At 40.8% G+C, this 26,563-nt stretch overlaps 1 protein-coding gene and 1 pseudogene across 1 annotated transcript in view; one reads left to right on the top strand and one right to left on the bottom strand.

Moving 5' to 3' along the window:
• TEX11 (testis expressed 11) overlaps positions 1-26,563 on the top strand; it is a 295,156-nt gene that overhangs the window by 264,799 nt on the left and 3,794 nt on the right. The window contains exons 25-27 of the mRNA XM_017349668.4: positions 11,877-12,026; positions 13,410-13,518; positions 14,373-14,493. Of these exons, the coding sequence (XP_017205157.3) occupies positions 11,877-12,026; positions 13,410-13,518; positions 14,373-14,493 (380 nt within the window). The remainder of the gene's footprint in view (positions 1-11,876; positions 12,027-13,409; positions 13,519-14,372; positions 14,494-26,563) is intronic.
• Positions 22,709-23,795, bottom strand: LOC103351860 (syntaxin-5-like; annotated as a pseudogene).

Here is a 26,563-nt window from a genome sequence, read left to right as displayed (position 1 = left end):
AGAGCCAACATGAAGGTGAAAGCTCTTTTATAAGACCCTTATCCTGCTCAGGAGGGCGTCGTCTTCTTGGCCGAATCACCTCTTAAAGCGCCCACCTCTTAATCCTGAGTTTCAATACCTGAAGTTTAGAAGGGGCACCTTCACACCATAGCAGGCTGAAAGCAGTGTGATTTGTGGTGTTGTGCCTCTTCCCAATGTTATATTATGCCACTAGTACTACTTTAGTCCCACTGCCTCATCCCTCACCTGGACCACTGCAATAGCTTCCCTTCTGTCCTCTGTGTTCCACTCTTACCAACTATAAATCAGCCACAGTATTATCACATAAGTCAGTTCATGTCACTTTCCTTGCACTTCTCATTTGTTTGGACTTAAACTCCAAAGTCTTTACCATAATCTACAGGGCTAAGTCAGAGGTGGGGAATTTTTTTTCTACCAACAGCCATTTGGATATTTATAACATTATTTGCAAGCCGTACAAATTTTTCGACTTAACAATTAGCCTGCTATGGATTTATTGAATTTTGAATTCTGCCTGCAGTTGCCTTGGCAGGGCCAGAACAAGTGATTTCACAGGCCTTGATGATCTGGTCCTTGATTACCTCTCTGACTTCGTCTCCTACTGCTCTGATTCATAGCTCAGTGTGCTCTCGCCCTACCTTATCTCCATAACACCGAGGACTTTCCTCCCTCTGAGCCTTTGTCTTTGCCTTTCCCTTTGTCTAGAGCACTCTTGTCCTGGATATTCATGTGACTTGCTCAAATGCCACCCCTTTTCTAAAATAGCAACTTTCATCACTGTCTACCCCCTTAACCTACACTTTTTATTTACAGCACACATCTCTAGTTGATGTTAGATTATATATTATTAATATATATTGTAGATTAATACAATATACAATTGTATATTAATACAATATATATATTGTAGATTATTAATATATATGTAGATTATGGTAAAGACTTTGGAGTTTAAGTCCAATTGTTTATATATTATTAATTGTTTATCTCCCCAACCGGAATCTGAGTTCCATATAGGCAGAGAAGTTGTCTGCTCATCCATTCTTTATTCCTATCTCCTAAAACTCTGCTTGGCACACAGTAGGGCTCCATAAGTACTGATTAAATGAAGTGCCATCAGAATTCTAATAATTAAAGAATCATTCATTTGAGTTAAAGTGTCTTAGTCTTTGAGAGGACCTCTATGCAAGGATTCTTGGGAGAACTCATAATTTAAGTCGTTATCAGTTTACCATTTAGAAGAAGAACATTGAGAAAAATACCTAATGGAAATTGAACTTGGTACATAGGGTAGAGAAAGGTAAGTCAGGTTTCCAGGAAAAGAAAAGAGAGACTTAAAGGGAAGTTGGCGTTGTACCAAAGAGAACTTTGCTGACAATGATAAGACACTCTGAACCTTTCCAACTTGAGGAAGCTCACAGGTTCTGAATTTGTCTTTCTGGCTGTGAAAAGAGAACTCCTCTTTTGTGTCTTCATTGAAGATGATCACTTTTGGGTGTTGCTAAGAGCATCCACGGAGTCAGCTCTCTACCTAGATAATCATCACATGTTAGAACTGGATCTAATCTTATTGATTTGATTTCCTAAAGCTATTTGTTTAGCAATATGAGTTAAAGTTTTATCACAAAAATGTGACGATAGAAGAAAGTCTATCTTCATATGATTCATCTCAAGGAGTAATTTCACTTACTCCAGTGCTCTATTTTTGACCTTGGAACGAAGTATTTAAGTGTCATCCTCGAAAGTCTTGGTGGTTGTGGCAAACAAAACAAACCTCCTGAGAGCTTTAGAACAAAGCCCAGCATAGGAAATGGAGAACTGGGGTTCAGCTGGTGAGGCAGATCATTGTCTGTATATATATATTATATATATATGAATATATCTTTCATTTGTTCATTCATTTTTATTATATATTTATATATTATGAGTTCTTTAGCCATGACATAAATTTACTGGAAATTTTCATGGATAACTCTCTTGACACAATGTTATCTGAACAGAGTAAGGTATACACTGGAGGTTACCTACAAACATTCATTACTTATTTCTATACAGTTTCCCAAGTATTAAACTTCAGCCCGCCCCTAACTGATACATATATAGAACAACACCTATTAACTATAGAATGTGCATTCTCTTCAAGTGACTGGTAACATTTCCCCAAATAGATTGTATGTTGAGCCTAAAAGCAAGCCTCAACAAATTTCAAATAGTTGAAATCTCACAAAGTATGTTGTCTGAACAAAGTAAAACTAAACGAGAAATCAACAGTAGAAAGATGAATCAAAAACACTCACTAGGCTGGCACCGCAGCTCACTAGGCTAACCTCCACCTTGCAGCGCCGGCACACCGGGTTCTAGTCCCAGTCGGGGCACCGGATTCTGTCCCAGTTGCCCCTCTACCAGGCCAGCTCTCTGCTGTGGCCAGGGAGTGCAGTGGAGGATGGCCCAAGTACTTGGGCCCTGCACCCCATGGGAGACCAGGAGAAGCACCTGGCTCCTGCCATCAGATCAGCACGGTGCGCCTGCCGCAGCGCGCCAACCGTGGCGGCCATTGGAGGGTGAACCAACGGCAAAAGGAAGACCTTTCTCTCTGTCTCTCTCTCTCACTGTCCACTCTGCCTGTCAAAAAAAAAAAAAAAAAAAACTCACTGTTGAAAATCTACAAAAAAAATTTGTAAAAAAGATTTATTTATTTATTTGAAAAGCAGAGACAGGGAAAAAAAGATCTTCCAGTCATTGGTTCACTCTCCAAATGACTACAAATGGCCAGGGCTGAGCCAGGAACTCCAACTTGGGCCACCATCCACTGTCTTCCCAGGGACATTAGCAAAGAGCTGGACTGGAAGCGGAGCAGCCAGGGAGAGCAACCTGTGCTCCAGTATGAGATGCTGGTGTCACAGGTGGCAGCTTAAACTACCGTGCCAAATGCTGGCCCCTCCCGGAAAAACACTTCTAAATTACCCATCAAAGAAGATATGGAAATGAAAATTATGGAATTCATTGGTGATAGCAATAATGAAAATATGACATCAAAACTTTGGAATATTAAATACAGAAGAATAAAACTAGTCCTATATCTCTCACTATATACAAAAATCACTTCAAAATGGATCAAAGACCTTAACGTAAGACCTGAAACTATGAAACTACTAGGAGAAAACATAGGGGAAACACTTCAAGACATTGGTATTGCAATGATTTTTTTAATAAGGTCCCAAAAACACAAGAAACAAAGCAAAACTAGACAAATGGGATTATATCAAACTAAGAGGCTTCTGCAAAGCAATGGAAACAGCAGAATGAAGAGACAACCTACAGAAAGAGAGAAAATATTTGCAAACTTGTCATCCAACAAGAGATTAATATCCAGAATATATAAGGAACTTAAGGAAGTCAAACAACTCAGCAGCAAAAAAAAAAAAAATCCGATTTGAAAATGGAAAAATATGGGACCAGCATTGTAGCACAGTGAAGTAAGCTGCTGCCTGCAACACCAGCATCTCATGTGAGCGCTGATTCATGTCCTGGCTGCTCCACTGCTGATCTAGCTTCCTGCTAATATGCCTGGGAAAGCAGTGGAGGATGATCCAAGTGCTTCTGTCCCTGCCACCTATGTGGGAGACCTGGATGGAGCTCCAGGCTCCTGGCTTTGACCTGGCCTGGCCTGGCCATTGTGGCCATTTGAGGAGTGAACCAGCAGGCAGAACATTGTCTCCCCACCCTGTAAATCTGCCTTACAAATAAATAAATATATCTGTTAAAAAAGAAAATGGGAAAATAATCCAAATATACATTTCTTCTTCTTCCTTTTTTTTTTTTTTTTTTTTGGTTAAAGATGTATTTACTTAAAGGCTGGGTTACAGAGAGGGAGAGAGAGAGAAAGAGAGAGAGAGATTCCATCCTTTGGTTCACTCCCCAGATGGTCTCAATAACTGGAGCTGGGCTGGTCCAAAGCTAGGAGCCAGGAGCTTCTTCCGGGTCTCCCACATGGATTCCAGGACTCAAGGACCTGGACCATCCTCCCTTGCTTTCTGAGGCAGGGAGCTGGATTGGAAGTGGAGCAGCCTGGGCTCGAACTGGTGTCCATATGGGATGCTGGCACTGCAGGCAGTCATTTAACCCACTGTGCCACAGCACCAGCCCCAGACATTTCTTAAAAGAAGACATTTGCTAACAAGCATATATGAAAAAATGTTCAGCATCACTAATGAGGGAAATGCAAATCAGAGCTACAGTGAGATATCATGTCACCCTAGTTAGAATAGTTATAATTTTAAAAAGACCAAAAATCATTACAGATGCTGACAAGAATGCAGGAAAAGGGGAACTCACACTGTAGGTAGCAATATAAATTAGTACAGCCGGTGTGGAAAACAGTATAAAGGTTTCTCAAAAAAACTAAAAACAGAACTAGAGTATGACTCAGCTGTCCCACTACTGAGCATATATACAAAGAAAATAAAATTAGCATATCAAAGAAATACCTCCTATGTTCATTGCAGCACTGTTCACAGTAGTCAAGCTATGGAGTCTATGGATGAATGAATAAAGAAAATGTAATTGATATATATATATAATTGATTATCATTCAACCATAAAAAGAAGGAAATCTTGTCATTTGCAACATGGATGGAACCAGAAGACATTATGTTAAGTGAAAGGCACAGAAAGACAAATACTACATGTTCTCACTCACATGTGGAAGCAAAAAAAAATTGATTTCATAGAAATGCAGAGAATAGCGGTCACTAGGGACTAAGAAGAGTAGGGGAGAAGTGAGGATGGAGGATGTTGAATCATGAGTAGCTCACTACAGATAGATAGGAGGTCTAAGTACTAGTGTTGTGCAGCACAGTAGGGTGACCACAGTTTATAACAATTTATTACGTATTGTACAAAGAGTTAGAAGAGAGGGATTCAGAGGTTCCTAACACAGGAAATGATAAATGTTCAAGGAGATGGAAATGCTAATTATCTTTTTTTTTACAGTTTTGAGTTGTGCCTTTGTTCATCTCAGTTCATTGAAAATGTACTTGTTTTAAAGAGCCTGTAAAGAAAGCAACCACCTGCTAATGTGGGATATAGGTTAATTACCCTGATTTGATCATTACACATTGCATATATGTATCACATTATTACACTATACTTCATAAGTACATATAATTAAAAATTTTTAATGTGATAAAGTAACATCAAAAAGTTGTTGGATACAACCAAAATAAAGGAAAACATATAGCTTTAAGAGCTTATGTTAGAGAAGATGAAGGGTTGAAAATCAACAATCTAAGCTTCTAACTTGAATATAGAGAAAGAAAAACAAATTAAAACCAAAGTAGAAGGAAGAACATAACAAAGAGCAGAAAATGATGAAACAGAAGACAAACCTATAATACAGAAAAGCAACAAGACTAAAGTGTTTCTTTGGAAAAAGTAATACAATTGTTAAAACCTTAGCAAGATAGATCAAGAAAAAAAACAGTTACTAATATTAGTAATTCAAAAGTGAGCATCAGTATAAATCTTTTAGACATTGCAGACACAATAAAAGGATACTGTGAACAACTTTATGCTAATAAATTTGACCATTAAAAAATAGACAAATTTCTTGGAAAGTGTACCTATCAAAATTGGCCCACATTGAATCTTAACAGTCCTATTTAGACTATTTCAAATAGTCCTATACCCGTTAGAGAAATGAACTTTTAAAATAAATACTTTTGGGGCTGGCACTGTGGTGTAGTGGGTAAAGCTGCTGCCTGCAGTGCTGGCATCCCCTATGAGTACCAGTTCGAGACCCAGCTGCTCCACTTCCAATCCAGCTCTCTGCCATGGCCTGGGAAAGCAGAACAAGATGGTCCAAGTCTTTAGGCCCCCTACACCCATGTGGGAGACCCAGAAGATGCTTCTGGCTCCTGGCTTCAGATTGGCCCAGCTCTGGTCATTGCAGCCAATTGGGAAGTGAACCAGTGGATGGAAGACCTCTCTCAATCTCTCTTTCTCTCTTTCTCTCTTTCTGCCTCTGCCTCTCTGTAACTCTGCCTTTCAAATAAATGAATAAATCTTTAAAATAAATAAATACCTTCATGGAAAGAAAATTGTTTCATTAATAGATTTTTCCAAATATATATTAAGAAATAATTCCAATCCTATACAAGTATCTATTCTAGGAAATAGAGATCGTATGAGGCCAGCATGATTCAAAACCTGAAAAGGGCATTTCAGGGAAAGAAAAATACACTATCTTAAATGATAGATGTAAAAAAATAGTAAACAAATTTTAGAAAATTGAATCCAACAATGTGTAAAAAAGATACTACATCATGACCAAGAAGTGTTTTTTCCTGGAATTTAACATTTAAAAAACCAGTGCATATTAACAAAATAAAGGGCAAAAATATGAGCATCTCAATATATGTAGAAAAAGTATTTGAAGTAAAAAAAAAAAAAAAACTCCCTTCACTCAAGAAATCTCAGAATAGAAAGTAACTTCCTCAATCTGAAACATGTCATCTAAAAGCAAACAAACTACTTGTTTCATATTTAGTGATAAAATATGAACAGTTTCCCAAGGATATCAGGAAATGAGACATGGATGTACACTACCACCACTTCCATTCAACACTGCCCTGGAACAACTCCAGGAATCCATTTCACATCTTAGGTCTAATTGGTCACTTGTTCGCTGCCACCTCTTAAAGACCATCTGTTCTTTTATCCTTGGTTGCAAACCTTTTATATGATTGAAGACAATTTCCAACATGTTTGCCAGGCTCACTCTTCTTCAGGCTGAATGGTTCAAAAATTAATCTATGTAGAATCTATTTTCCAACCTTCTAGTCAGTCATTCTTGCCCACATGCTTTGCAGTAGTGGGCTGTGAATCAGAACATCTGGGATTGTGGTCCTGGCTCTCCATTAATTTTCTGTGATTCTATGGACAGTTTATTTAATTTCTTAATTTGCTCTTCTGGAAAATGAGGCTAATAATCCCTGCTGTCTATTCATTAGAAGGAAACTTGGGAATTTTGCCTATCTGAAGGATTCAGAATGGTGAAACAATTTCTAAATCATAACTTTGAAAGCATCATATAAACCCAGCCAATTTGCCATTCCCAGGAGGAACTGACCACATAATTCCAACAACAATAAAAAAGGGCAACCTGAAATAGATAAACAAATTGTGGCAAATCTATGCAGCGGAATATTACTCAGCATTAAATAAGTGGTAAATGCATTTGCTAAGCGAAAAAAGCTGGGCCCAAAAGGTTATGATTCCACTTATATGACCTCCTGGAAAGGATGAAAGTATAGAAACAAAATAGAGATCAGTGGTTGCCAGAGGTTAAAGACAGGAGGATTTCACTACAGAGGGGTAACATGAGAGAATTTTTAGGGTAATGGACAGTTTGTAAGGAACAGTGATAGTGAATACAAAGCTGTATGTTTGTCAAAACCCTAGAACCATCTACCACAAAGAGTAGATTTTACTGTATATAATTTAAAAATCAGGATGTGGAAGGAACCCCAGATGGAATTCAGACTGGGACAAATGATTCTAACTGTATGACAAATAAACCACATAACCATACAGAAGGGGATGGGGAGGAAAGAAGTTGACATCAGCAACTTTGAAAAACACTGTTTTGACTAAATGTAAGGCTGAAGACCAAAAGAACTATGCACAATACTGTGCTGTTAATTGGTAACTTTATTTTCCATGGGGATATGTATTAGCAACTATGAAAATACATGCATAGCTAGTATTGTTATAACATGATATATATGTTCCTCACAATTATTGCACTGTGCAAAATTGTGCAATGAAAACCAAAGGATTATGGGAAAATAGAGTTAGGGCCATAATACTTAAAAAGCTGGCCAGTGATACATTTTTTTTAAAAATCAGAACTAATAGAATAATTTATGTATGTTCAGTGATTAAAAATGCTTGAATACTACAATATATGTGGTATTTTACCTTGAAAAAGACAGGGTGTGTGTGTGTGTAAGTGGGTATAAGAAGGATTGCAGCTTGTGAGACACTATAAAGTGGTGGCAGGAGGGTTATCTGAAATCTGATGGAGAGTTGTAGCAACAGATGTGGGTGGGTATGACTCACAACACATGTGAGGAAGTGAGGCAGCTGATAGAAGTCTGATTTGTGTACATGTATGTGCTTTATATATTCTTACACAGCATGGTCCAGTTAGGTGTAGTTTTCTGAATTCAACTACTATTTACATAGACTAAATTGTACATATGCAAACTCTTAATTTCCATCATGCTTGAATTGTTTCCCTAATATATCAATTATGTTAGAACAAACTCACATTTTCTTTCTTTTTTTTTTTTTTTTTTTTTTTTTTTTTTACAGGCAGAGTGGACAGTGAGAGAGAGAGACAGAGAGAAAGGTCTTCCTTTGCCATTGGTTCACCCTCCAATGGCCGCCGCGGCCGGTGTGCTGCGGCCGGCGCACCGCGCTGATCCGATGGCAGGAGCCAGGAGCCAGGTACTTTTCCTGGTCTCCCATGGGGTGCAGGGCCCAAGCACCTGGGCCATCCTCCACTGCACTCCCTGGCCACAGCAGAGAGCTGGCCTGGAAGAGGGGCAACCAGGACAGAATCCGGCGCCCCAACCGGGACTAGAACCCGGTGTGCCTGCGCCGCTAGGTGGAGGATTAGCCTAGTGAGCCGCGGCGCCGGCTATAAACTCACATTTTCAAGAAAAATATTATAATAGAACTTTAAGCGTCTGTGTGTTTAGATACACATATGTATATGTGTGTATACATATATATGCACACACAAATACATGGTTTATCTGTTTCATTTTCAATAAAAATTTTTAAAGTACTTGTATTTAGAATATCTAATAAATTCTTACTACCCAATACTAAAAAAAATCCCCTTTACAAATTAGGCAATGGATCTGCTGTGGTTTGAATATGGTTTATCCACTCTGAAATTTGAATGCCACTGTGGTAGTGTTGGTAGCCTTTAAGAGATGACTAGGTTGTTAAGCGGGATTCATGTCTTTCTTGTGGGAGTGAGTTGAATGCCTGGCTCTCCCTCCTGACTCCAACTCCATGCTAATGTGAATCCTGAGAGGCCACAGTGATGGCTAAGTAATCAATCAGGTCCGTGACACCATCATGGAAGGCCTGCATTGAATTCACAAGTTCCAGTTTCATCTTGGCCTAGTCCTGGCCATTGCAGGCATCTGGGGAGTGAATCAGCAAATGGAAGCTCTCTCCCTCAGTCTCTCTGTCTCTCAAATAAATTTTTAGAATACTGTTTAAAAAGGTAAAAATAGAATATCATGAACAGCGTTATGCGATGCATTTGGAATCTTAGATGAAATGGACAAATTTCTTGAAAGATACAAACTCCGTCAGTAGGACCCTATACCTATTATATAAATTACATTCATAGTTAAAAACGAAGAAAACTCCACTGAAGAATTCAACCAAATATTTAAAGAAGATGTAATACCAGTTTCATGCAGTTTTTTCCAGAAAGAAGAGGAGAGCATAATTTCCAGTTCATTTTATGAAACTGGTTATTATATGGGGCTAGCGCTGTGGTGCAGCAGGTTAAAACCCTGGTCTGAAGAGCCAGCATCCCATATGGACACTGGTTCTAGTCCTGGCTGCTCCAACTTCCGATCCAGCTCTCTGCTATGGCCTGGGATAGCAGTAGAAGATGGCCCAAGTCCTTGGGCTCCTGCACCCATGTGGGAGACCCGAAAAAAGCTCCTGTCTCCTGGCTTCAGATCGGTATAGCTCCAGCTGTTGCGGCCATCTGGGGAGTGAACCAGGGGATGAAAGACTCTCTGTCTCTACCTCTCTATGTAACTCTGTCTTTCAAATAAATAAAATAAATCTTTAAAAAAGAAAGAAATTGTTTACTATGATGATGCCAGTATCAGACAAAAACAATGTAAGAAAACTGCAAACCAATATCCCTCATGAAAATAGATGCAGAAATCTTCAGAAAAATATTAGCAAGTTGAATTTAGCTATATCTGAAAAGGATAATATATCATAACCAAGTGATATTTATTATGATTCAACATTATAAATTCATTTAATTCACCATCAAAAGATTAAAGATGAAAACACATAAAATCATCTTGATAGAGAGAAAAAATCATCTTGATAAATACAAAAAAAGTTTGACCAGATTCAACATACATTCATGGTAACAACTCTCAGCAAACTATGTATAGAATGGAACTTCCACAACCTCATAAAGAGCATCTACGAAAGTAAAGCTTAATACAGACGTTTGGCCTAGCATTTGAGAGATTTACATTCCACATCAGAGTGCTTGGGTTCGAGTCCCAGCTCTGCTTTCAATTCCGGCTTCCTACAAATGTGCACCCTGGGAAGCAGCAGCTGTTGGCTCAAGTACCTAAGTCCTTTCCACTCATGGAAGACTTGGGTTGAGTTCTGGTTCCTGGCTTTGGCCTGCCCAGCCCTGGCTGTTGTGGGCATTTGAGGAATAAACCAGCAGATGAGCTCTTTGTCTGTCTCTCTGTCTCTGTCTCCTTCTCTCTTTCTCTCTCTCTCTCTCTCTGTGCCTCTTAATAAATTTAATGTGTGTGTATGTACTTAATAAACTAAAACTTTCTCCTCGTCAAGGATGTCTACTCTCACCACTGCTGTTCAACATTTTCGTAGATGTCCCAACCAGTGTACTAAAGCAAGCAAAATAATGGGGAGAAGCCATATGAAGTGGGAAAAAAAATATGAGACGAAACTATTTGCAGATGGCATGATTTATCTATATAGAAAATCCCCTAAAACTACTAAAAAGTTACTGAGGCTAATAAATGAGTTTAACAAGTTACAGGATACAAAGCTAATACTCAGACATTAATTATATATCTATGTACTAGCAATCAAGTTCAAGAAGAAGCAATAAAAATGATGATGATAGAAGCAAAAAGAGTTGTTTCTTCCTGTTAGATTGTATTGACTGGAGAGGAGCCCAAGGGGACCTCCTGAGGTGTTGGAAGAATTGTTTTTTTTTAATTTTTTATTTATAAAAAGGGAACATATTTCATGTATTTTATATATATAGTTCTAAGAGCATAATTATACTTCCTGCCCTACCCTTCCTCACTCCTACCCTTGCTTCTTTTCTCTTATTTTTCTTTCAATTTTTACAGTGACATACTTTCTGTAACTATTCTTTATCACATTCTGGGGAGTGATTGCATGGGTTTAAGCAAATGTAAAAATTCATTGATCTGCTTGTTTAAGTTTAGAGCACTTCTTCAGTTTATTCTACGTGTGCTAACCTCAAAACTTTAAAACAGGCAATCTACCAAGGGTAAAGGAAAATGATCTCACATAGTGTGATGTATCCCATCTGACATAAGGTTTTTCCCATGGTGATACCCAAGAAATTCCATTGACTAAATAAAACAATTGCTCTACTTTGTTTCAAATGGAACCAGTTAATTTATACAACCCTGTATCTTCATAACTGTATCTTCTAGTTAACCCAGCCATAAGAGTGAGCCTGGGCCTAGTTGAAAGTTCACAGGAGGGAGGCAGGTAAGCATTGGATTTAAATGAGAGTCCTGCTGTCAGTGCTTTTTTTGACTAATATCATGACAATAGTTTCAGAGAATGTAGTAGGCACCTGCTAGTCTGTGCCTTAGAGGGTGCTGAAGTAGGGGTGAGCTTATTGATCTCAAAATATTAAAATCTATTTAGAGGCTAGGTTGACCTTCAAATTTTAAATCAAGTTACATTTTCTCTGTGGGAAAACCTCCCCAGTTAGATTGGAATTGGAGAAAGTAACGAGATGTAATCATAGAGAGTGTTGTATTTTTGCCTCCTAGGAGATTTCTCAAGTGATCCATGTGAGACGTTGCTTCTGCTGTATGAGTTTGAAGTTAAAGCCAAAATAAATGATCCATCACTGGACAGCTTCATGGAATCAGTGTGGGAGCTGCCTCATTTAGAAACTAAAACATTGGAAGTAATTGCATGTAAGAGCTACATTAGTGCTTTTGTAAGATTAGCACCCATTTAGATCCTATGACTTTTTTTATTCTGTTCTCTCTTTTACCTCTGGATGAGAAACAATTTTTCCTCATAGCCCTTTGTTTCTCCCTCCCCAATGACATTCTTAAACTAGTTTGTATTATAATCATTTGTGCATTTATCTTTTTCCCCTCTATAAGATTATAATCTCCTTAGGGTCACAAACAGTAATGACTTACATGTATTATACTTATAAACCCTAACTAAATGCATTGCTTATACTAGGTGCTGAAGTCTATTCTATGTGTGAAATGTCATTATGCATTTGTGCAAAATGGGGAGCTCAAACTTAAGAAAGTTGGTTTTGCTCAGGTAGTTAGGAATGATAATCATAGGAATGATAATGATGAAATTGTAAGCAATTTATTGAAATGTACAGAGAAATATTGGATTTTTTTAACATACTGCCACTCTGAAATTTCTCATTGAGCTGTCAGTGGGATTGGGGAGCTCAGAGTCTTTTGGGAACTACACTGTAGTCAGTGGCCTAATTGTCTTCCCTGTGTATCTCTCACCCTCCTCAAGAAGCCTGAGTGTGGTTAATTAAGGTATTAGATAGCCTCAAGTGTGGAAGTGTTACATTGCCTTTCCTTGGACTTCCCAAAACAGAATTCCTAGTGCCTTGAAGCAAATGGTATGTGCTTTACAGACACAAGATGATGACCGCTGGTCCTTGTACAAGGTGACTTCAAAAAGTTCATGGAAAATGGAATTAAAAGATATGTAAATTTTGGTGCAAAAAAATTTGAAAGCTGTGTGTAGTTTTTTCATATGTGCATTTTCCATGAACTCTGTGAGGACTCCTCTTAAAGTGGAACGCCCAAGTCCAGAGGCTTGTTAAATGCACCTGGAAGACTGGCATTTGATTATCTCTGATCTCACTTTCTTGCCAAGTGTTTCATATCTTTAGTATCAAACAAAAACAGTATATTGTAGAAATCTGTTTTGATTAGTGCCCTTTTACTGATCTGCTTTCTGTTTCCTACTTAGTGTGCCCTTCCTTCACTCCGGTTCATAAGATTATTGCTTCACCTGTATGACTGTGTGCAAGGTCATCGACAGTGGGCTTTCTGTTGGTATTTGCTGAAGAAAGGATGCAACCTGGCAATCCTCCTATGCTGCTCTGCCCAGAAGGGAGAAGCTGTAAAAGCATCTGCAGATTCATGATTTTTTTAGCATTTGTTCTTGCTGTTTGTTTGTTTTTGTTCATTTGATTTTGCTCATCTATTTCAGAGTAATTTTGACTAGAGAAAGCAAGTTGTAGCCTGGGATGAAAACTGGTTGATGGAATTATTGTGCTCACTGTCTTTTGTCTTCCCTCCCGATAGCATTAGCAATGGAAAAGCCTGCATACTATCCTTCCATTGCAATCAAGGCCTTGAAAAAGGCTTTAATACTTCACAAGAGGCAAGAACCAATTGATGTTTTGAAATACAGGTCAGTAAATGTATTGCAACACTTGAGCCAGGCTTTTTGATAGCCAAAAGAACTATAATCAATGCCCCCCAATCAATCATATGCAACTAGGCCAAGTTAAAGGTGTGGGGGAGCTGTGAACAGCTCCAGGTGGTGAGTTGTATTCCTGACCAAGAATTACTTAGCCAAGTCAAGGAGTCTGGCTTTCCTAAAGGACAAAAAGTTGCTTCCCTGGCTGAGTCTAATTAGACAACCAAAGTGCTGAATATCTTCCTTCCTTTGTTTCATTAGCAAATATTCTAGACATATAACAAACACCAATGTATCCACCACCCCAATTCAACAGAGGTTAACATTTTTTTCTAAGTACTTTTCTTGTAATACCAGTAGGTGGTATAGGAGATATTATTTATTAGAGTTTTTTTGTTTCCCATGGCCAGACATGGAAATAGATGTTGTGTGATTTTTCTGGAAAATTTTATTACAATCTTTCTGTTCTGAGACATGAGAGACAGTTCTCCTGGAGTAACTCCCAGTTTAAATCCCAATTTCCTTGCCCATTAGAGGAAGTAAGAATGTCCTTTAAAATGCCTGCAATCATAAAATATAATAAACGGTCACAGCGAATGAACAGTCTTAACGTCAGGCAGGAAGCTAAGAAAGAGTGAAAGACAGCCTCAAGTATGATACAAAGTAGGACCTCTTTTACAGCTTCAAAAATCTGTCCTCTGAGCTTGGAGTCCAGATAAAACCAAGGGAAGAACAGAAGTGTTTTGAAGCTTAGTCTGGGATGAGATCCAGATTTTACTTATCTCAGCCCTGAAGCCAATGATTTCTTTCCTTATGGGCTGAGTTTTCTCTTTTTTGATTTTCAGCACATGTGTGCACAACTTGATTAGCCTCTCAATGCCAGAGAGGCCATCGAGGGTCGAGCTCTGTCCCCTGGAAGACATTTGGGGCTATTTTGAAGATGCTCTGAGACTTATGAACCACACTGTAAGTTAAACAGTGATATGAAATTTTCAGCTAATCTTAAAGAACTGAATTGTCTTGTGTAGCAGAAATTAAGTAGAATAATGCTTCCTGAGATGAGTTTCTTGGGTATATTCATATCACTATGTAGTCACACATTATAAAATCTTCCCTGAGTTTATGAAATCTAAATAGTTAAAAGTAGAAATTTTTATCACAGGTGTGTTTTAGAATAGGTCAAAATAGCAGCACCACTGTGCATTTTGAACTATTTTGTATTTTCAAAGCCCAGTAGAATCATTACTTCCCCTGTGATGAGACTGACCCATGAAAATGCTGATTGTTATTCCCACCATTTCTCAGAGGCAAGTGAGAGAGTACAAGGGATGCTGAAGGCCTGCTTCTCAGTCCCTCCTCTCTGATTTCTGTTTCTTTTCAGTGCAGGTTTATTGGGGAATTAAGTTAGCTTTCTCGAGGCATGATTTACATTGTCACGAAATTTGCCCATTATTATGTGCACAATTCGGTAAATTTCTGGATGGGTTTAATTCTCACTGCAATTCAGTTTTGAACATTTACGTAATTCCATAAAGTTTCCTCTTGCCTATTTGCAGTCGATTTCTGCTCCCAGCTCTAGGCAACCATAGATCTGTTCCCTATCCTTATAGAATCTCAATTTCTGGACATTTCATGTAAATGAAATCATATAGTATGTGGCCTCTTGTGTCTGGCTTCTTTCACTTTGTGTAATATTGTTGAGCCTCCTCCATGTTGTAGCATTATCAGTATTTCATCCTTTTTTCTTGCTGAATAATATTCTATTATTATATTTTGTTTATCCATTCACACTGTTAGACATTTGAGTTGTTTCCATCTTCTGGCTCTTAGGAATGATACTGCTATGAACATTCATGTACAGGTCTTCATGTGGACACGTTTTTTTCACTTCTGGATATATACCTAGGAGTGGAATTGCTGGGTGACCTGGTAACTCTTAACTTTGTGAGGACCTGCAATCTGTTTTCCAAGGTGGCCACACCATCTGACATTCCCACCAGCAGTGTATAAGGATTTCATCTTCTCCACATCCTCACCAACACTCACTATTGCCCATCTTTTTTTTATTATTATTACAGATATGCTAGTGGTGTGCAGTGGTATCTCAGTATGGTTTTGATTTGTATTTCCTTGATGGCTAATGGTGTTGAAAATTTTTCATGTACTTATTAACCATTTCTATATCTTCTTTGAAAAAATTTCTGCTCAGTTATTTTCTCATTTTAAAAATTGAGTCATCCTTTGGTTGAATTGAAGGAGTTCTTTCTACATTTGGAATATAAGTCCTTTATCCAGATGCATGCTTTGTAAATATTTTCTCACAGACTCTAGCTTGTCTTTCTCTTTTCATTTCTTTTTAAATATTTATTTATTTATTTGAGAAGCAAAGTTACTGACAGAGAAAGGGAGAAACAGAGAGAGAGAGAGGTCTTTCATCTGCTGGTTCACTCCCCAAATGGCCACAACGGCCAGAGCTGGGCTGATCAAAAGCCAGGAGCTTCTGCTGAGTCTCCCACACAGGTGCAGAGGCCCAAGGACTTGGGCCATTTTCCACTGCTTTCCCAGGCCATCAGCAGGGAGCTGGATCAGAATTGGAACAGCCAGGACTTGAACCAACTGGCACCATATAGGTGCCATATATTGGTTGCTGGTGCTGCAGGCAGAGGCTTTATCTACTATGTCACAGCACCAGCCTTGTCTTTTTATTTTCTTAATGGAATAATTTAAAGAGTAAAAGTTTTCCATTTTAGTGGTACAATTTTTTCTTTTGTAGTAAATGTTTTTGGTCATGCTAAGAAATCTTTGCATGACCAAATTTACAAAAATTTTCTCTTCTGTATTCTTGTAGAAGTTTTATGCCTTTATCTCTTACATATAGATTCATTTTGAGTTAATTTTTGTATCTGGTGTGAAGCAGAGGTTTCAATTGCTTTTGTTTGTTTTTGTATATGGATATCACTCCTCTGCTGTTTGACTTTCATTTTCTCATTTGTAAAAAGAATAATATCTGCTCCGACTCTCCCACACTTGGCTTGTAAGGATCAGTGTAAAAATATATGTGTTATAAACTTTAACAGCTCATACACATTTAAGGCAGTATTGTTTGTATAAGGCAGCGATAAAGCAGAAGGTTAGATGGCTTGCTTAAATCCCCACATGGTCATTATTTGAGCCCATGTTAATATCTAAGGATCCTGACTGCTCTGGCCTTAACTCCTTTTTCATACACAAATATCTACCAACCACAACAGCTGGTGGAACAGTATAATATAGCAGGGTGACAGCCTGGTACAAACTAGCAGTGACTAACAGAAGTGTAGAATTCTGGAGCTATGTAATTGTGGCCTGTGAGAATTTAAGAAGAACACGTCAACATCGAACATTTTGGATTTTTTCTTTTACTGTATTTTGGGAAGAAGAAAAAAAACCACATTTCTAAGCCATGAGCCTCATCTGAACTTTCAAGTGTGTTTGCTATAGTCAACTAATACAAACTAAAATCAGATTCTATGGGGCAGGCATTTGACTTAGCAGTTCACATGTTGGTTAAGACACCGGCATCCCACCATGGGGGTGCCTGGGTTTCATGCCCAGGTCTGCTTCTGACTCCAGCTTTCTGCTAATGCAAGCCATGGGAGACGGCAGTGATGGCTCAAGTAATCAAGTTCCTGTCACCCAAGTAGGCGACCTCAATTGAGTTCCTGACCTGCGGATGGGAGTTCGCTCTGTCTCTGTCGCTCTGTCTCTCAAATATATAAATGCTTTAAAGGTTAAAAAAAAGTTAGATTATGCTGTAACTCCAAATTTCCAGACTCTATAAAAGCCAAAACTTTCTCTAAGCATTTTGATTTAATTTATTTTATTCTAGTTTTTATTTTATTTGTTTGTTTTATTCTATCAAATACATTACAGTTGCAGCTCTCAGGTTCTTGAGTTGACTGTTAGAGAGTTTGATGTGTTTCTACCTCTCTGACAATTTTCCTGTCCATTATTGCTCATCCTCTGAAACATGACTGAATAGTTAGCTTTTTCATACAGAGATTAACTTAGCTGTCTTGACGCTTTATATTGTATGTGTTGCTTTTTCCTGTTTGAGTGTGCTGTGCATCTCCTCTGTTTGAAGTGCTTGGGAGAAAATTTTGCCTTTGATTGACTTTTTACTGACTTGTATTATTTGTTGAACAGATAACCTTTATCAAGTGCCTCCATGCACTATCAAATGGCTATTATGCAAAAAAAGGCTCAAGCTTCCCAGTACAGTGCTTTATAGTTTATGAGCACTTTTACATTCCTTATCTCGCATGACCTCCCCCACAGAAATCCCATGAAATAGACAATGCTGCTATTATCATCCTTGATTTACAAACGAGGAAATTTATATGATTCAAAAAAGTCAGGTTGCCAGTTTGCCTAAGGTCATTCATAGCTAATGAATGAGAGACCCCAGGCCCTCTGACCTTTTGTCTTAGTTAGTGTGGGCTATTATAATGAAATACCATAGGCTGGGTAGCTTATAAACAACAGAAATTTACTTCTCACAGTTCTGGAGGCTAGTAAGTCCAAGATCAGGGTGCCTGCAGATTCAATATCTGATGAAGACCCATTTTCTCACAGACAGCTCTCTTCTCACTATAACCTCACATGGAAGAAGGAACAAAGGATCTTTATAGCGTCTCTCCTTTTTTTAAAAAAAAAAAAAAAGATTTACTTAATTACTTGAAAGGCAGAGCTACGGAAAGGCAGAGAGAGGTCTTCCATCCATTGGTTCACTCCCCAGGTGGCTGCAAAAGCCAGAGCTGTGCATTTCCAAAGCCAGGAACCAGGAGCTTCTTCTCTGTCTCCCACACGGGTGCAAGGGCTCAAGTGCTTGGGCCATCTTCTACTGCTTTCTCAGGCCACAGCAGAGAGCTGGATCGGAAGAGGAGCAGCCAGGACTAGAACCGGCACCCATATGGGATGCCGGCACTGCAGACGGTGGCTTTATCCTCCAGTTCCAGTGACTCTGTTTTTAAGGGCATTAATTCTATTCATGAGGGCTGTGTCCTCATGACCTAATGACCTCTCAGTGACCCTACCTCCTTATATCGTCACCTTGGGAGCTAAGATTTTAATATACAAATTTTTGAGAAAACATTAACAATCTATTGCTCCTCAATTACCAAGCTCTTTCCACTAGCAGGCATATCTTCTTTACCAGTTCTTGCTAAGAAATTGCAGTTCAAAGGAAAGGCTTAAGGGTTTTCTTTCCTCTAAATCTTGGGCCGGGCATCCTGGTGCAGCAAGTTAAGCAGCCACTTGAGATAACCACATCCCATACTGGAGTTCTGGTTCAAGTCCTGGGTACTCCACGCTTCCAGTCCAGCTTCCTGCTGATGTACCTGGAAAGGCAGCAGATAATAGTTCAAATACTTGGATCCGTGCCACCCACATGGGAAACCTGAATGGAATTCTGGTCTCCTGGCTTCAGCATGGCCCAACCCCGCACATTCAGGAAATGCCCAGCATGGCATTTGGGAAGTGAGTGAGCAAACAGATGGAGGAATCTCTCTCTCTCTCTCTCTCTCTCTCTCTCTGGCTTTCAAGTATATGAAAGTAAATAAATAAACATTTAAAATAAATATGTCTTCCTTCTTTAAAGCCTCACGTCTCTGTGAGACTAGAATTGAGATTCATGCAAAGGCATCTTTGAGTTAGATGTTGATATTGTCTTTCTCCTAGATTTCTGTAGTTAGTTTCCTAATTGGTCTCTGGCTCTTCTTCAGTTTTTCCTGTGTATCCTTATAAAATGTCTTCCAGAAATGCAGCCTGTGCTGTTATCACTCCTTCCTTCTGCCCCAAATCTCTAATAGCACCATATTTTCCAAGTCCTTACCCTTACCCTCAAGGCTATCCATAACCTCACCCAACCCTCCTCCACACCTGAATAAAACTTACAGGACCTTGTCCAGACAATAGTCTAATATTATTGCTAGCATCAACTTTCACCTCCTCCTAGGCAGGATCTTTACTCAACATGACAAAGCCCTCACTGCCCATTTTTGTGGAAGTCTCATCTGCTCCCATTCCGTTTTTCTCAGGAGAAAGTACTAAATTACCTGGATCTTTGCTCCCTGGTGTCAATTAATTGGTAGCTGTTAGTATTCTTTTTGCCTTATACCATGCACAAAAATAAAGTACAAAAGGAAGAAGAAAGAAAACACAGATTAATTAAGGAGCTGAATATAAAAAATCAAAGCTAGAAAAGCATGAGGAGAGAGTATAGGAAAACTTTCTTGAATCAGAGTGGGGAGCAGCCACCAGAAGGTGCTCGGGGGAAAAAAGTAGGTCAGATTACATAAATTAGTAAACAACCCAAGGTGCCAGAAAAAATTTTAAGCTACAGACTTGAATAAAATATTTGTAAAACATTTAAGTTAAAATCAATCTGAAAAAGATGATCAACACTAGACAAAAATGGACAAAAGCTATGATTAGGTAGTCTGCAAAAGAAGACTGGCTAATAAGCATACACCAAGTTGTTCAAGCTCACAATTAATGGAGGGGACCTGTATAAGCAGAAACACAATTCTGTCTGTTAAGACACGAGGTGAAAATGGCTGCATAGATTTTCCCCAATTTTTACAGGGTGTGCTATTAATAATATTGAAAATATAGAGAGCAGCCCGATCCAGGAGTCGGTGCCCCCGACCTCTGTCTCATCTGTGCCACCAACAGGCTGTGTAGCCTCAGCAGATGGTGCCACCTCTCTGAGCCTTGATTTCTTCATCAATAAAATGAGGTTACCAGAGACTTCCACCTCTGAAATGAAGTCTTACAACTCACAAATATAAATACAGATCACTAAATTTTTTTTTAGTGACCAAGCCCGGTGAATCAACATTTTTCTAAAGAAGGTATTTAGTGGCCAATAAACACATGAAAAGATGTTCAACATCATTATTCATCAGCAGCATACAATCAAAGCACAAAATTCGGGGCCAGTGCTGTGGCATAGTGGGCTAAACCTGTGCCTGCGGCGCCAGCATCCCATATGGGTGCCGGTTCGTGTCCCAGCTGCTTCTCTTCTGATCCAGTTCTCTGCTGATAGCCTGGGGAATGCAGTGGAAGATGGTCCACATGCTTCAGCCCCTGCACTCATATGGATGACCCAGAGGAAACTCCAGGCTCCTGGCTTCAGACTGGCCCAGCCCTGGTCGTTATGGCCATCTAGGGAGTGAACCAGCAGATGAAAGATCTCTCTCTGTCTCTGTCTCTCTGTCTCTCTGTCTCTCTCTTTCAAATAAATAAATCTTTTGAAAAATACACAATGTTCTACTACTTAACACCTACTAAGATGGCACGAATCAAAAAGACTAATGCTAACAATTATTAACAAAAAGCTGGTGCCTTCATATGGTGTAGGTTTATCACATGGTGCAGCTGCTTTGAAAAGCAGCCTGGTAGTTCCTCAGAAGTTTAAACAGAAGTACCATAAGACCCAGCAATTCCATTCCTAGGTTTATACCTGAGAGGAATGAAAGCACATTCCCCCACAAAAATTCATACACAAATGTTCATAGTGGAATTATTCATCGAGCCAAAAATAGAAACAACCCAAATGTCTACCAACTTATGAATTGACAAATGAAATGTGGTATTTCTATACAACGGAATAGTATTTGTCCATAAAAAAGGATGAAATCCTGACATATTTGAAGACAATACAAAGTACTGCATAATTGCATGAATCCATTTATCTTAAATGTCCAGAATAGGCCAATAAATAAAAGACAGAAATTGCATTAGAAATTCGAGGGGGATGGAACTTTTATTATTATTATTATTATTATTATTATTTGAAAAGCTAGAGTTAGAGAGGTAGAGACAGAGAGAGAGGTCTTCCATCCGCTGGTTCACTCCCCCGATGGCTGCAATGGCCGGAGCTGAGCTGATCCGAAGCCAGGAGCCAGGAGCTTCTTCCAGGTCTCCCACGTGGGTGCAGGGGCCCAAGGACTTGGGCCATCTTCCACTGCTTTCCCAGGCCACAGCAGAGAGCTGGATCGGAAGAGGAGCAGCCGGGACTAGAACTAGCGCCCTTATGGGATGCCGGCGCTTCAGGCCAGGGCTTTAACCCACTGCGCCACAGCACCAGCTAAGGGGGATGGAATTTTAATGGTGGAGGAAGTTACTGGTGAAAAATAAGGAGCTCATAGGGATGGAAATGTTCTAGAACTGATGGCAATGACAATGGCAGCACTCTGTGCATGTACTGAAAACCACTGAATCACATACTACCATAGGTGAGCTGTGTGGTATGTGAATTGTGTCTCCATAAAGCTGATGGAGGTTATATTTGCTTAGGGAATTTGGGGAGAGCCTTAAAAAGTGGGGATTTTGAGTCCCAGGACACACACAATCGAGATAGAGATACGCCTGAGTACCATGTGTAGAAAGATGTTGAGGACAGAGAAAACCGGTTTGAAATATGAGCCCCCAAAAGCCAACAGAGCAAACACCTCAACACTGAACTGACACCTAACCAGGAGCCCAAACCAGACATCTAGGAGGCATCCTCAACACCTCCCTCACTCCTCCTGTTGCTTTCTTTTCATTACTTTCTTTTCTTTTTCTTTATCGTAAAGACTGACAGTCTTGCTGTAATTGGGAGAAGACCAGCCGCAACACGCTGGACAGATTGAGAGCCACCAGCAGCCACTACTGTTAGGGGTTGTGCAGGCAGCCGAAGGGGTCAGGGCTCGCTGCCTCGCACGGTGGAGAGGAAGAAGGAGCTCCGAGTTCTAACTCAGCTGGGACAGTTTCGCCTCCTCTCCTCGCTCTCAGGAAGTTGAGGCAGGACAACATTTCCCTTGCTGCTGAAGGTTCCTGTGGGAGAGGCAGCGGAGGGTTTATAAAGGCTCCCAGTGGAGTCCCCCTCCCCCACTGGCCCCCTGCTGCTTTCCAGACACTTCTCAGCAGAGCCTAAATCCAGAACCGTGTGTTTCATAGGCCTGAGGGTGGTGAGCAGAGGACAAGATGGCCGGAGGCGAGGGGTGGGAACCAGGGGCAGTGGCCATTCTTAGCAGTTCCAGAGAAACAGGACTTCCCACCCCAGCAGTCTGCACAGGCTCAGTGGCAGCACTGGCCACTGCCCTCCCAGAAAATTTCCCCCAACCTCTTACAAGTACTTCAGTGTGGAAAGGGTTCAAGCAAGGAAGATGACAAAGTTAAAGACCATGAGGATGAGGAAGGTTTTGACCATGGGCCAGCAGTTGGAGGTGACTGACTGGAAGTACTTGAGGACCTCTGAATGGGCAGCCTCAACGCCCAGCTGGGCTCCTAGCATGTTCTCGTTGATCCTCTGGGTGGCCTCCTCTTGTTCTTCAACCATGTGCGCTAAGTGCTAAAAGATGGAGCCCAGCTCAACCGTTGTAGACTCAGTGTTCTCCGTGGGGTTTGCTCAACTCTGGATGGAGGAATCCTGCCAGTCCATGAGCTGCAGCTGCTGGCTGCTCTGAGGGGCCACCATGGCAATGGCCCCGTCCCTAGGGACGCAGGTGCAGGGGCCCAAGCACCTGGGCCATCTTCTACTGCTTTCCCAGGCCATAGCAGAGAGCTGGATAGGAAGTGGAGTAGCCGGGACTTGAACTGGCACCCATATGGGATGCTGGCACTGCAGGCAGCAGCTTTACCTGCTACACCACAGCACCAGCCCCCATCTTCACTTCTAAAATTGCTCTGAAGTCATTGGACATGGAAGTCAGTTTTGACTGCAAGGAGCCCACAGTGGTGTTGGAATGGCTCTGGAGGTGCCAGGCACTTTGGCTGCCCTTGGCCCGCAGGAAATCCTGAAGCTGAGCTTATTGTTTGTTCAGGGTGTTGATGTCCTGTTTGATGGTGTGTGTTAGCACCTCAGTTTCCATTGCTTCATCATCAGAGAGGGACTTGTGCTTTGCCAATATTGTCAGCCTCTCCATCTTGGCAAATCTGCTGCTGAGGTCTTTCCCAATGGGCTTGGCCATGAGGGTGAATTTACTTCTCTGTCAGACAGCACGCATGCAAAGAGTGGTTGATTTGCCTGGATTCCATTTTGGTGACTCTGCAATGACTTTCAGGCAAATAGGAACTCCTGGGTCTAATCCTGGCAAGACATGATGTCTGGAGGGGGAGGGACCAGAGCCATTGCGGTGGGGTGGAGGCAGAGGGGTGATGTCAATGCTGCTACTGCCAGCAGTTGCAGGGAATAGGACCTGTGTCTTTGAGAGGCCTAGGTAGACCCTCTGATCCGTATTTTTAGACTTGTAGCATGTGTGCTGATTCATTAAGATGTGTAAGCCTGGACTCCTCTCTGCCGCCTGCTGTAGCCACCACTACCACAACCTCCTGGACCATCACCACCTACCCCCTGGGCACTTAAGCCACTTGTAACCCCACAAAAGACCCCTTGCTCCTGTTTCTAATCTATCATCAAGTCCCATGAATTCCAATCTCCTAAGTTATTTCTTAAATTCATCAACTTCTTCCTGTCTTCTACCATCAACAACCTAGTTCAAGTTATCACCTTTTATCTCAGCTTCTGCGGAACTTCTTAACAGCTCTCCTATCTCCTCTTGCTTCCTTCTGTATCTTTCTCCACTCAGCAGCACCAGGAAGATCTTTCACATTTTCAAATATGTGTGACCTTGCTTAATCCTCTTCGGTAGCTAGTTTCCCACTGCTCTTAGAATATAGATCAAAATCCCAAACGTGGCCTGCAAGGCCCTGCTGACCTGTCACTCCTCCTCTTGGATTGCTCATTCTGTCACTCTGCACTGTCAGCCACACTTTACAAGGCCACTAATTACCAGCTTTTAGACAAATAGGATGGCCTCTTTACCCTGGCCACCTTTTTTTCCCCGTTTTTTAAAAAAAGTATTAATTTAAGAGGCAGAGAGAGAGAGAGCAAGCGAGCGAGCGCCCCTCTGCTGGGGCCTCAATGGCCAGAACTGAGCCAGGGTGGAGCCAAATAAAGCCAATCAATATGCTTTAACTGTCATCTGGCTAATGATATCGAGTAAGTTACCTCAAAACCAACAGGTTCCCCAGAAACATTTCCTTCCAATTTTTTCTTTCAATGATACACACATTCTCTTAGCCATTCAAACTGTATACTTTAGAGGCCTTTACAGTTGAGTTGTCTTTGAGTCCCCATATCAAATCAGTTACCAAGTTCTATTGATTCTTTTATTTATATTTATTTGAAAGACAAAATTAGAGAGAGAGAGAGAGAGAGAGAGAGAGATCTTCTATCTGCTGGGGGTTCACCCCAAAATTGCCACAACAGCCAGGGCTGCTGAGCCAGGCCAAAGCCAGGAGCCTGGAACTCCACCCAGATCTCCCACGTGGGTGACAGGGGCCCAAGCACTCAGGCCATCCTCCACTGACCTCCCAGGCACATCAACAGGGAGTTGAATCAGAAGTGAAACAGGCTGGCGCCGTGGCTCACTAGGCTAACCCTCAGCCTGCGGCGCCGGCACACCAGGTTCTAGTCCCAGTCGGGGTGCTGGATTCTGTCCTGGTTGCTCCTCTTCCAGTCCAGCTCTCTGCTGTGGCCCAGGAGTGCAGTGGAGGATGGCCCAAGTGCTTGGGCCCTGCACCCGCAAGGGAGACCATGAGAAGCACCTGGCTCCTGGCTTTGGATCAGCGCGGTGCACTGGCCGCAGCGGCCATTGGAGGGTGAACCAACGGAAAAGGAAGACCTTTCTCTCTGTCTCTCTCTCACTGCCCACTCTGGCTGTCAAAAAAAAAAAAAAGTGAAACAGGACATGAACTGGCACCCATCTGGGATGCTGGTGTCTCAGGTCATGGTTTAACCTGCTATGCCACAACGTAGAATATTTCTTACATCTTTCCCTTTGTGTTGTCATTACTTCAGTTCTGACCCCACTGTTTGATCCTTGGGCTCTTACACTGCCTTTAAACAAGTCTTTCTGACTGTATTTGCCCCCACTCAGATGTATTCTAAACACCACTGTCATTTCAATCTCAGTAAACTGCAATTTCATCATACACTCTCCTTCAGTGCCTTCCCATCGCCAGCAGGATAAATTCCTCGACTCTGTGGCCGATGATGCAAAACCCTGTGCACTCCAGCCCGTGAGGTGTTCATGAACATTTCACATGCCCTGGATTAAACACAGTTACATGGCTTCTTTACCATAAAACTTCCTGAAACTTCCAGTGAACTACTGTGCATCATAATGTTCCAAGAGGGTGATATATAAAATGCAGCATTTCCAAAATGCATTTGACTAGAAAGCCCTATTTTCATAGACCATCTGTTAACAGCTCTCATGGTACTAGTGTTCTGAGGAAGAGCACTTGGGAAATGCTTAGGAAGCCCCGTCCTACTTTTCCAGTCTTACTTCCCATTAGGTCGTCTGTGTAAGTCATCTGCTTAGGCCAAACAGCTCTTCATTTCTCCGGGACACACTCGTGCTCAAGCACACTCCAAGTTTATTTATTCTGTCCTGCCCGTATGGAATGCCCTTCTCTGTGTAACCATATTCTTGGTTTTTATTGCTATTGAATTAAAATACCATGAAACTCACTATTTTAAAGTATACAGTTCAGTGGTTTTTAGTATAGTCACAAAGTTGTGCAACCATCACCATGATCTAATTCCAGAACATTTTCATCACCCCAAAAGGAAACCCCATACCCATTAGCGGTCTCTCCGCTATCGCCCCACCCTCCCCAGCCTTTGGCGATCACTAATCTACTTTCAGTTTCTGCAGATGTGCCTATTTAGGACACTTCTTACATACTCTACGTATCTAGGTCCTACTCATGTACCCCAAGGTCATGTTTGTTTGTTCAGTCATTTTTTTTTTGCACTCATCTAGTTAAAATCACAACACTCACTCTCTATCACACGCTGTGCCTGGCTGTAAAGGTACAAAAGCAAATGACATTTTGCCTTCAAGAGAGTCCCCACTTAGTGAAGGAGACAGACAATACAGTGGTAGGAGTGCTGTTATGATCCGTGAACTAAGTCAGAAGAAGAGACAGGTTTGAGCAG

This window comes from Oryctolagus cuniculus, chromosome X, assembly GCF_051225735.1.
Source record: "Oryctolagus cuniculus isolate XC-2025 breed Fujian yellow rabbit chromosome X, ASM5122573v1, whole genome shotgun sequence".
Classification (NCBI taxonomy): Eukaryota; Metazoa; Chordata; class Mammalia; order Lagomorpha; family Leporidae; genus Oryctolagus; species Oryctolagus cuniculus.
The sequence above is the reverse complement of the archived record's forward strand: the minus strand, read 5'-3'. Positions and strand labels throughout refer to the sequence as shown.